This window comes from Pipistrellus hanaki (assembly GCF_964339955.1).
Source record: "Pipistrellus hanaki genome assembly, chromosome: 11".
In the NCBI taxonomy this organism is placed as follows: Eukaryota; Metazoa; Chordata; class Mammalia; order Chiroptera; family Vespertilionidae; genus Pipistrellus; species Pipistrellus hanaki.
In genome coordinates this window covers 1,956,632-1,968,567 of record NC_140513.1, presented here as the reverse complement: position 1 = coordinate 1,968,567, position 11,936 = coordinate 1,956,632, and the positions used below count along the sequence as shown (strand labels likewise).

General features: G+C 65.7%; 1 protein-coding gene across 1 annotated transcript in view; it reads right to left on the bottom strand.

Moving 5' to 3' along the window:
• AK8 (adenylate kinase 8) overlaps positions 1–11,936 on the bottom strand; it is a 47,369-nt gene that overhangs the window by 31,807 nt on the left and 3,626 nt on the right. Inside the window, exons 4-5 of the mRNA XM_084898659.1 lie at positions 10,410–10,523; positions 8,761–8,829 (exon numbers count right to left, since the gene is read on the bottom strand). Coding sequence (XP_084754785.1) covers positions 8,761–8,829; positions 10,410–10,523 — 183 coding nt within the window. The remainder of the gene's footprint in view (positions 1–8,760; positions 8,830–10,409; positions 10,524–11,936) is intronic.

Below are 11,936 nucleotides of genomic sequence, written 5' to 3'. Positions count from 1 at the left end.
CCTCCTGCCCCCTTCCTCTCGCCGTTGATGACAGTAAACCACCACTGTCTCCCACCCTCTGCCAGCTTTGCTGCTTCCCAGCGAGTCTCCCAGAGGTGGGGTTCCTGAACAGGAACCACCGGGTCCAAATAAGCCACTTCTTACAGCACAAGTGCCAGAGGCAGAGTCTGAATGCCCGCCGTGTGGCCGGGGCGGGGGGCAGCGGTGCTGGGGGGAGGCGGGGAGGGGGGGGGCGGGGACTCACTGACGTGCCGCGGGCTGATCCCCAGGGTCTGGACCATCATCGCCTGCTCCCGCGTCTCGGGGATGCCGTCCAGGATCCAGCCCTGGGGGAACCCGAAAAGCTCATGCTCGCTCTCTCTCTCTCTCTCTCTCTCTCTCTCTCTCTCTCTCTCGGGGGTGGGAGGGAGTGAAGGAAGGGGGTCGCTCCACAGAGGCCGAGGCTCTGAGGACGCAGTGAAGTACACGGACTCCCGATTGGTCCCTTTCTCTCGTAAAAAAAACAGTCCCGGTATGGTTCCCATCACCAACGCTGCTCCCTCTCCTTGCTCCCCCTCCATCCTCCATCCTCCCTCCTCTGTCCTCCGTCCCCCTCCTCCCTCCTCCCTGGGCTGGGGCAGCCCAGCCTCGAAGGTGGACGCACCGCCTGCTGCTCCTCCCCTCCCCTCCCCTCCGTGGGCTCTGAAGGAGCGGGGCCTGGGCCGGTGGCACCGTCAGCAGCCCGGTCGGCAGCGGCGGGGCCGGGGGCCGCGGGGAGCACTGCTGCTGGGCGCGGGTTTCTTTGATCGCTAATGAGGCTCGCGTCTCTCCATATGTTTACGGCCGGTTAGGTTTTTCTTTTCCGAACGCGCCTCCCGGTGCCAGCTCCGCGCCTCCCCGGGGCTTTAGCCTCTGACTGACTGACAGGAGCTCTCTGCATTTTCAAAGCGCTGCCCCGTTGGCAGGCACCGGCCCGAGCCGCAGTGCTGCCAGCCCGCGTCTCCGGCTTTGATCTCGGAGCCGGGCTGGTCTTCACCACGTGCTTCTGGCCGGCAGGTCCCTGGCCCTCCGGCCGGCGCCGGGCCGTGCCAACGCCGAGGACCGCTATGTCCACGCTGTCCGCGTGCGGTCTCCGCCATCGGTCCCGGCCGATGAGCCGTCTGGTTTCGGAGGCCCCGTCCCCCAGGCCCGCCCGGCCCCTCGGGGGAGCCGGCTCCGCCTCTGCCTGCCCCGGAGGCCGGTGGGTCCTCACCCTGAGCCGTGCTGCTCGTGACTCAGCGCCCTCACAGGCACGGCCTCTCCTCCACGTCCCACCGCACCGAACAGGCTCTCGGACAACGTTAGGTGCGGACGGATCTCTGAGGAGCAGCACTTACCCACCATCTTCCCGCGCTCGGTGCCCCTGCCCCTCAGCATTAACAGCTTCTAAATCCTCCAGTCCCGGGAGCCATCACACAGACACACTCACACTCACACACACTCACACACACACACACTCATACACTCTCACACTCACACACACTCACACACACACACACACACACACACACACTTCACTCTCACACTCACACACACTCACACTCACACACACACACACACTCATACACTCACACACACACACTCACACTCACACACACACACACTCACACTCACACACACTCACACTCACACACACACTCACACACACACACACACTCATACACTCTCACACACACACACACACTCACACACACACTCACACTCACTAACACACACACACTCACACACACTCACACTCACTCACATTCACTCACACTCACACACACACACTCACACTCACTCACACTCACACACACACTCATATACTCTCACACACACACACACTCACTAACACACACACTCACACACACTCACAAACACACAAACTCACACACACACTCACTCACACACACTCACACTCACTCACATACACTCACACACACACACACATGCGTGCGCGTACACACACACACACACACACACACACACAACTTAGTGCTTCTAACTGCACACCCAGATGCATTGGCGGAGTGAAATGAAGCGGCAGATAAGCCTCGGGTCTCCCTCCCGCAGGGCTCAGGCAGGTCAGACACTGGCTCTGGGGCGGGGACGCCCGGGCCACCCCCGCCCTCTCGGTCGCTCTGAGAGAACCGGCCGATGCGGGTCAGAGGGCGGACAGGTGGGTAAGGTCAGACCAAGGTCACCGGTTACCCCTGGGACCCGGGCGGATGGGGCAGCCATGTTTTCCTTTTTGTTTCCTCGGTGTGTTTTTATTGACTTCAGAGAGGAAGAGACATGGATGATGGGAGGACCATTGATCAGCTGCCCCTGCACGCCCCCCATGGGGGATCGAGCCCGAACCCGGGGCCTGTGCCCTGAGAGGGAATGGAACGGTGATCTCAGCTCTCAGCCCGGAGCCACCCCGCTGGGCAGCAATGTCTTTCCTAAAAAACAAACAAACAAACCCACCTGCACGTCCCACAGCCTCGGCCGGTTTTGAAGAAAAGCCGAACACACGCAGGGAGCGGGGAGGGCTGGGGAAACGGCTGCTCCCGCTAATTTCCTAAATCATGCAGGAAGCGCGCGGCGAGGGCCCCTGGCTTCTGAGCTAACGAAGCAAAAGTGCAGAGCATCATTGCACAGCTTCCCTCCCTCAAGTGCTCGTTAGCCGCGGCGGCGGGGGCTGGCGCCCGGACACAGAAGCACCACAGGGGGGCCACCACGGCCCCCGACGCCCCGAGCGCCCCTCGGGGTCCCGGCCCCCCTGCTTCCGGAGCTCCGGCCGCACTCGGCCCCCCTAGTCCGGAGGGAGGACCGGCACCGGCACCGGGGGCACCGGGGACCCCGGTTAATACTGCATCGCGGGCGTCATTAGCATCTCGCCGCCCGCTGAGCCAGCGGTGTCGGTATGTGGCCACGGCCTCAGAACTGTTTGGGAGAGCAGCTCTCCCGACTTCCAATTACCGGGAACGCGCGGCCAAGTGGGGAGCGGCGCCCTAATTAGCCGGGCGGGCGTCACGCCGGGGACCGGGATCTGAGCGGGGAGGTGGGCTCGGCGAATCCGGCCAGCCGCCTCCCGCCTCCCGGCTGCTCCTCCAGAGTCAGAGGTGCCAGAAACCGGTCCCCGAGGGACCCCCAGAGCAGCCTCACCCCCAGGACAGCCGCCACCGCCCTGCCCGCGCCGGGCGGCCCCTGGAAAGAGGCCCCGCGGCCAAGGCCCTGCATGGGGGAGGGTTTTTTTTCCTTTTCTTTTTCTAAACATGTGTTTATGGCTGTCAGAGAGGAGGGGAAACGGAGAGAGAGAGAGAGAAACATCGACGATGAGAATCATGGATCGGCTGCCCCCTGCAGCCCCCCGCCCCCAACCAGGGATCAGGCCGGAAACCCAGACATGTGCCCTTGACCGAATGGAACCCGGGATCCTTCGGTCTGCGGGTCAACGCTCTGAGATCCAGTGAGCCAAACCGGCCAGGGCGGTGAGCTGTCCTTTCCAGAGGAAACAGCGATTTCGGCCGAGAGCAAGTTCACGGCTGCACCATCTGGCGAAGCAGCCGCCGGGCCTGCCACAGCGGGCCGGTCAGGGCCGCCCCGAGGTGCAGGCTCTGACCTCGGGGAGCGCCGCCAGGCCGGAGTGAGAGCTCCAGCCGCCGCCCGCCGCCCGCCGCCCGCCGCGGGGCAGGTTAATTGCTATTCCTGGGCCCGCGCCCGCGCACCCCCGCGGCCTGGTTCCGTTTTATCACACATCAAAGGCGCGGCTGCTCGGGCGCCCGGCGGCGCGGTGCTGGGGTCCGCACGGCCGCGGGGATCACAGGAGGGACGCGTGCCAGCAGATGTCACGGCGAGAAGAAAGGAGCGTGAGCAGCCGCCGGCCGGGAGCCGGGAGGCCCAGCGCTCGGCGGCGTGCGGCTCTGATCCCCGGCCGCCCTCCCTCCGGACGCCGGGAGAGCAGTTAGCGGTTCCGCGAAGGCTCCGCCGCCGGCCCTGCCTCTCTGATCCGTGGCCCGGGCTCCTCCCGCTCCTCCACGGACCGAGCGGGCTCCCTGCGTGCCCCGAGGACGCCCGTCCGGCTCCGGCTCCGGCTCCGGCTGCAGGCGCAAGGGGGCCCTGGGGCCGCAGGCTGACTCATCCAGGGCTGAGGGTTTGGACTCGTCCGCCGGACTCACTCGGCTCAGTCAGGCCCGGGCGCGTCACCAGGGCCCGCGCGGCCCCTTTTCCTGGTGAAATGTCACGTGTCCCCGACACACAGGAGAGAGAGAAGAGGACGCTTTGCCGGCGGAGAAGAGACGCATCTTAAAGAGCAGGTTCGGTCCCTGGTGCATCCCGAGGCGACGACGGAGCACAGCGCCCACAATCCCGGGACCCGCGGGCGTCGGCCCGGACCCCGTGGACACCGGAATCCCTTGCACAGAGCGGCACAGCCCCGCCGGCCTGGCTCAGGGGCGGAGCGCCCACCTGTGGCCCCCGGAGGTCACGCTGGTTTGATCTGAGGGCACAGCCCAGGGTGCGGCTCCCTTCCCAGTGCGGGGCGTGTAACGGGAGCCGCTCCTGCTTCCGTGTCTCCGTCCCGATGGGCGGCCTGGCCTCGGCCCCGCCCCTCCCCGCTCTCACCCAGGAGCGCCAGGCCCGGCGGCGGGGGCACGGCCATCCTTTCTGAACTCGCCGCCTCCGTTCCGGCCTCTGCTTTTGGCCGCCATAGCGGCCCTCCCGCCCCGGGGCGGGCAGGGAGGCTGGGGAGGGGCCCAGACGCGCACGGGGCCTGCTCACAGGGCGCGGGGGGCAGGCGCAGTCTCTGCCCCCTCCTCTGGGGCCGAGCTCTCACCCGCGGGCGCCAGGCTGGAGGAGGCCGGAGGGGAGGGCAGAGGGCAGAGGGCAGAGGGCCCAGGGCCCCACAGGCCCGGGAAGGATGGGAAGCAGGCGGGTCTTGGCAGAGGAAGGACACAAGTGACTTTCGCTTCAAAAGACAAAAGGCCCTGGCTGGTGTGGCTCAGTGGGTAGAGCGTCGGCTTGCGGAATGAAGGGTCCCAGGTTCCATTCTCGGTCAGGGCACATGCCCAGGTTGTGGGCTGGGTCCCTGGAGGGGGCGTGCAGGAGGCAGCCGATCAATGATTCTCTCTCATCATTGATGCTTCTCTCTCTCTCCCTCCCCCTCCCTTCCTCTCTGAAATCGGTAAAAATAATAAATAAAATAAAAATGACAGACGCGCCGAAACCGGTTTGGCTCAGTGGTAGAGCGTCGGTCTGCGGACTGAAAGGTCCCAGGTTCGATTCCGGTCAGGGGCATGTACATTGGTTGCGGGCACATCCCCAGTAGGGGGTGTGCAAGAGGCAGCTGGTTGATGTTTCTCTCTCATCGACATTTCTGGCTCTCTATCTCTCTCCCTTCCTCTCTGTAAAAAAAATCAATAAAATATATTTTTAAAAAAATAAAAAATAAAAATAAAAATGAAAGACGCTTCTCTGTGTGTGTGGCATGGCTTCAGGGGGACTTTTTCTCCGGGAAGCTGGGCACCAGGGCGGGAGCAGGGGCAGTGGGTGCCAGGGCGGGGCCAGGGGCAGCGGGCGCCGGGGCGGAAGCACAGGGCAGCAGGCGCCGGGGTGGGGGCAGGGGCAGCAGGCGCCGGGGCGGGGGCAGGGGCAGTGGGTGCGGGGGGATGGGGGGGGAGAGCACAGGGCGCCGGGGCGGGAGCAGGGGCAGCGGGCGCCGGGGCGGGGGCAGGGGCGGGGGCAGGGGCAGCAGGCGCCGGGGTGGGGGCAGGGGCAGCGGGCGCCGGGGCGGGGGCAGGGGCGGGGGCAGGGGCAGCAGGCGCCGGGGTGGGGGCAGGGGGCCGAGCGCTGGGGCGGGAGCAGCACAAGCCCTGCAGCCAAGAGATAGATTCATTCCTGTCTTAGTGACCCCCCCACCACGGCCACAGGAGACGGACAAGGAGGGGGTGAGGCCCCCGGAAAGGAAAGGATCAGCCACTCAGACAAGGGGGCGCAGACACAGCCTGGGGGGCCCGGGAGGTGGGAAGGGCGAGGGGCCCCCGGACCCATCAGAGGCCGGCTCCAGTGTCGGCGCCGCGGACGGTCACCTCACAGACGTTCTTCAGAGCCTGCGCTCTGCCCGGAGCCCAACGGCGGGCACCGGCCTCCCCCTGCCGCCAGCCCTGCTCCCCGCTGTGCTGTCCCCACACGCCCAGCCCGCGGAGCTGTACGGCCACCACGCCACACACACGGCACCACGCCACACACACGGCACCACGCCACACACACGGCACCACGCCACACACACGGCACCACGCCACACACACGGCACCACGCCACACACACACGGCACCACGCCACACACACGGCACCACGCCACACACACACACACACACGGCACCACACACGGCACCACGCCACACACACGGCACCACGCCACACACACGGCACCACACCACACACACGGCACCACGCCACACACACGGCACCACGCCACACACACGGCACCACGCCACACACACACACACACACACACACACACACGGCTCCACGCCACACACACGGCACCATGCCACACACACGGCACCACACACACACACACACGGCACCACACCACACACACGGCACCACGCCACACACACGGCACCACGCCACACACACACACACACACACACACGGCACCACACACACACACACACACACACGGCACCACACCACACACACGGCACCATGCCACACACACGGCACCACACACACACACACACGGCACCACACCACACACACGGCACCACGCCACACACACGGCACCATGCCACACACACACACACACACACACACACACATGGCACCACACACACACACACACACGGCACCACACACACACACACACACGGCACCACACACACACACACACACATGGCACCACGCCACACACACACACACACACACACGGCACCACACACACACACACACGGCACCACGCCACACACACACACACACACACGGCACCACACACACACACACACACACACACGGCACCACACACACACGCACGGCATCACGCCACACACACGCCACCACACCACACACACGCCACCACGCCCACACACACATGCCACCACGCCCACACACACGGCCATGCACGAATGTCCGTTTTCTCCTGAAGCCGGGACGCGGTTTGCTCTGGGCAGGTCTGTCCGGTGTGAGCAGCCGCAGCACCCAGAGTGGCCTCGCCTCCAGCCTGGTCCCACCCAGTGTCACCCCCGTGTCACCCCCACAGTCACACCCAGTGTCACCCCCACTGTCACCCCCGTGTAACCCCCACAGTCACCCTGTGTCACCCCTGGTGTCACTCCCGTGTCACCCTCTGTGTCACCCTCTGTCACCCTCGGTTTCACCCCCCGTGTCACCCCCGGTGTCACCCCTATGTCACTCCCTGCACCCCTGGTGTCACCCCCTATGTCACTCCAGTGTCAGACCTGCTGTCACCCTCGGTGTCACCCCCAGTGTCACCCCTGTCACCCCCGTGTCACCCCCAGTGTCACCCTCGTGTCACCTCCCATGTCACCCCGTCACCCCCATGTCACCCCCTGTGTCACACCCAGTTTCACCCCCCATGTCACCCCTGTGTCACCCCCGTGTCACCCCCGGTGTCACCCCCATGTCACCCCCAGTGTCACCCCCGGGGTGCCGTCACAGCCCCATTGCGCAGCCCGCCTGCCTGTGGGTGAGCTCCAGGCCAGTGTCCAGCTGCCCGGCACCAGTTTGGTGGCGCCGTTGCCAGGACAGGAATAATGGCGATGCCTGACTGGTTATAAATATTAGAGTGAACGGGATGAACAGCCCACGGTGCCGTCCGCTCAGTGTGCTCGGAGGATGGCAGTGAGATTGCTCACAATTATTACACGTGGGAGGAAGCCTCACACTTCCTCCAAACCACACGGCCGGCCTCAGTCTCCCCATCTGTGAAATGGGCAGTCATGGCTGCCCAGCGGGCTCGTGGGAGGCCCCGAGGAGTCGTGTGCGCAGAGCCCTTGGGGGGCGCCCGTGGGTGCACAGCAGACACTCCCCGTACCTGCTGTCCCCCCTCCACATCCCCACCCCTCCACCCATCTTTGTGGTTCTGCTCACCAATTCCTGTGTGTGTGTGTGTGTGCATGTGCATGCACGTGCACATGTCTCTGTGTGTGTGTGAGTGTGTGTGTGAATGTGTGTGTGAGTGAGTGTGTGTGTGAATGTGTGTGTGTGTGTGTGAGTGTGTGTGTGTGTGTGAATGTGTGTATGTGTGTGTGTGAGTGTGTGTGTGAATGTGTGTGTGTATGTGTGTGAGTGTGTGTGTGTGGGGGTGGGGGGCCCTCACCACCACCGCGCCATCCTGGGACACCAGCTGGTGTCTGTCGTACAACTCAACTCTGACTCCATCTACACGGAGCAGCACCGATCCCTCAGGCTGAGGGCCCAGCCCCTCCCCAGCGTTCGGGGTCCCCAGACCCCTCTGCCCGCCCGGCTCGGGGTGTCCGCTCCCCGGGTCTGGTCTCAGGTGGCGTCCTCAGTGCTGGTTGCCTCATCTACCCCCTCCCCCCACGCCCACAACTGTCCCTCCATTGGAGGCCGGGACCCCGGGATGGGCTGAGGGACACCCCGATTCCACCGTTTTCCCTCCATCCACGGTGAGACCCACGTCCACGGCCTGGCCCGCCCCGGCCCTCCCGCTCCGGATGGGACCCTGCCCGCCCTCCACCTGGTGCCCCCCGCGCCCCCCTCTCCCCGGCGCCCCCTCCCCCCCCCAGCCCCGCTCACCCGGCTGATGCAGTCCTCCTCGCTCAGGCGCTCCTGGACCAGCCGGACGAGCAGCAGGCTGGGCACGGACTGAGGGGGCACAGGCGTGAGGGCGGCCAGGGCCCGGCTCCCCGGGGCCATGCCCGCACCCGTGTCCTCAACAACTCCACACCCCGAGCCCCCGGAGAAGCTGCTGGAGGGGGGCTGTTCCCCGTTGCCGGTACCCCCCCCCCCAGCTCTCTCAGGCTCTCCCCAGGCTGGGGGGGGGGGCGGGGGCATCACCCCTCCCGCCCTCTTCTGACCCTCCTGACCCAGCCCCCCTGGCCCCAGGCAGGGCCTGCTGGCATCCGAGGCCACTCCTCCCTCCCTGACAGCACCGGTTCGTCCCCACAGGGAGGGAGGTGGGGGACAGGGACGCCTGGGGGAGGGGACAGGGACGCCTGGGGGAGGGGACAGGGACGCCTGGGGGAGGGGACAGGGACGCCTGGGGGAGGGGACAGGGACGCCTGGGGGAGGGGGACAGGGACGCCTGGGGGAGGGGGACAGGGACACCTGGGGGAGGGGACAGGGACGCCTGGGGGAGGGGACAGGGACGCCTGGGGGAGGGGACAGGGACGCCTGGGGGAGGGGACAGGGACGCCTGGGGGAGGGGACAGGGACGCCTGGGGGAGGGGACAGGGACGCCTGGGGGAGGGGGATAGGGACGCCTGAGGGGGGACACAGGAACAGTTGGGTCGGGGACTGAGCGATCAAAGAACAGGAGCTGAGAGGCGACAGGTGGGGGCCGGTGCTCCAGTCTGAGCAGCAGGGGACGGAGCAGCTGGGGACAGACAGGCTGGTGCCTGAGCGGCCCCTCTGGGGTGCCCCTGCGGGGGGCTGTCCAGATGCCAGCTTTGATGTGTCACCAAGCTGAGTGCGGGCTGGGCCCACTCCGCGCCCCCCGCTGAGCCGCCTGCTCCGAGCTCCTGCGGGAACCAGCCCTCCCGAGCGGCCCCAGCCCAGAGCGCCGTTAGGAGAACCGGGCCCGCGGGTGGGCCCAGGGAAGGCCCTGCGGTCCCCGCCCGGGAGCAGCCCCGCCCCTCCTTCCCGCGGCTCCCCGGTGACACGGCCACACCCGAGGCTCCTTTCCGAAGGGGCTGTGCGGCTCGAACCGCAGCCGCCTGGCCTCCCTTCTCCTCCCTGCCCCGCCCCCGCGCCCTCATCTCCCCCGCTCCCGCTGCTGCCGGCCAGAGAACCCCAACCAGACACCCCGAAGGCACGGCCTGAGGTGTGCAATGTGCAGCCATCGCCTGGGGACCCCCCGAGGATTCCTGAACTCCCTCCTCTCCCCGGAGCTCAACACCTAAAGCCTCCTCCCCCCGGAAATACCCCCGCCCCCAGCCTGTCTGCTGCACAAAGTGAGCCCCACCTCTTTCTAAACCATCCTGCTCCCAACGCTGCCGCCCAGCTGTAACCCCACCTGCTCCTGCAGGACGGTGGGGGCAGGGAGGGCACGGGGCAGGGAGGGCACGGGGCAGGGAGAGGACGGGGCAGGGAGGGCACGGGGCAGGGAGAGGACGGGGCGGGGGCAGGGAGAGGACGGGGAGGGGCATCACTGCGCCCCTGAGTGCCAGGCAGGCCCGGGGGCAGGAAGGGGCCCGGCCGGGAGGAGCTCGTGGGGGCGGCCGTACCCTGTCCCGGGTGTAGTGCTGCCGGGCCTCCTGGGCCAGCTCCGAGTCGCCCATGGCCAGCAGGCTCTCCACGGTCAGCAGGTTGGTCTTCAGGTGCTTGGCGAGCCACATGGCCTGGGGGCGGGAGAGGGAGACCCCGAGTGGGAGCCGCAGCGGATAACCTTAATGGAGGGAGCCCCCGGGACACCCCCAGCCCTTCCCTGTTCCCTGGGCACAGCCTGGCCACAGGGGGCGTCAGTGCCTCGCCTGCACACGAGCTAAACCCCTGCCCCACCCCCACGAGCTGTGACCTCAGGCAGGGACGGGGAGATGGGCCTCCATGGGGCCCGGGCACGCTGGAAGCTGACTGCTTTTTCTGACTGACTTCAGAGAGGGGCAGAGAGACGGAGACCTCCGTGATGAGAATCCCTGGCCGACTGCCTCCTGCACGCCCCACACTGGGGACCGAGCCCGAAACCCGAGCCTGTGGCCCTGCCCATGTGGCCCTGCCCATGTGGCCCTGACCGTGTGGCCCTGCCCATGTGGCCCTGACTGGAATCGAATGCAGTGGACCCTCCAGCCTCAGCATGGCTGCGGGGCACTGCCCCGGAGGCCCGGGCCCCCCAGCAGGCACTGTCAGGGGAGAGCAGAGTGCGGGGCTGCAGCCGGCAGTTCTGGCGGTGAAACGGTTCTCGGGGGAAGGGCCCAGAGCTGGCAGCCCGAGCCTGCGTGCCGGACAAGAAAACTACAGACAGAGAGACGGACAACGGTGGGTGGACGGACAGGCGGGGGAGGGAACAGCTGACCTAGGACAGAGCCAGCCAAGGAGGGAACCGCCGCCATACCCTCTGGGCACGGACCTCAGCGACGACACAGCCCCGGGGGCGGCGGCCGGGGAGACTCCAGGCTTTACCGGACAGAAACTCCGGGCTGTCTGAGCGTCCGAGTCTTATGGACAGGCTTTGGGCTCGATCCGCAGTGTGGGGCACGCAGGAGGCAGCCGATCCATGAATCTCTCTTATCGCTGATGTTTCTGAGGCATGGTAACCTCCATCTTAGGTAAAAACTGCTGTTTAAAATGTAACCCTGCTGTTCTGGCTTCTGTAAACGTTTGCTTGCTTAAATAACAGGGACAGTTAAGACTGCTCCCATTCCAGGGAGGCCATAAACTGTGCCCCAGGCAGAGCTGTCAGCGCCGGCGCCAGGCCAGGCCTTGAGACATGTTCTCTCAGCCCTGTCCCAGCCTGCGGGACTTTTTCTCAGAAGGCCCGGAGTCTCGTTCCAAATTTGGGAAACAAAGAGCTAAAAACACAAATAAACAAGGGAGATTTCCACCACCCTGGACGCCAGAATTTGAGAAGTGAGATTTCCCCTGGGCCGGCTGGAAACAGGACTCCAGATAAACCTGGCTTATTGATTAAGGCGTCTTCTGATTTACGATATACCATTTCCATCTCTCTCCCTCTCCAATCCTCTCTGAAGTCCATGAAAACATGTTTTAAAATAAAAAGAATAAGAAAACAAGTTAGAAGCCATGGACGGGAAAGG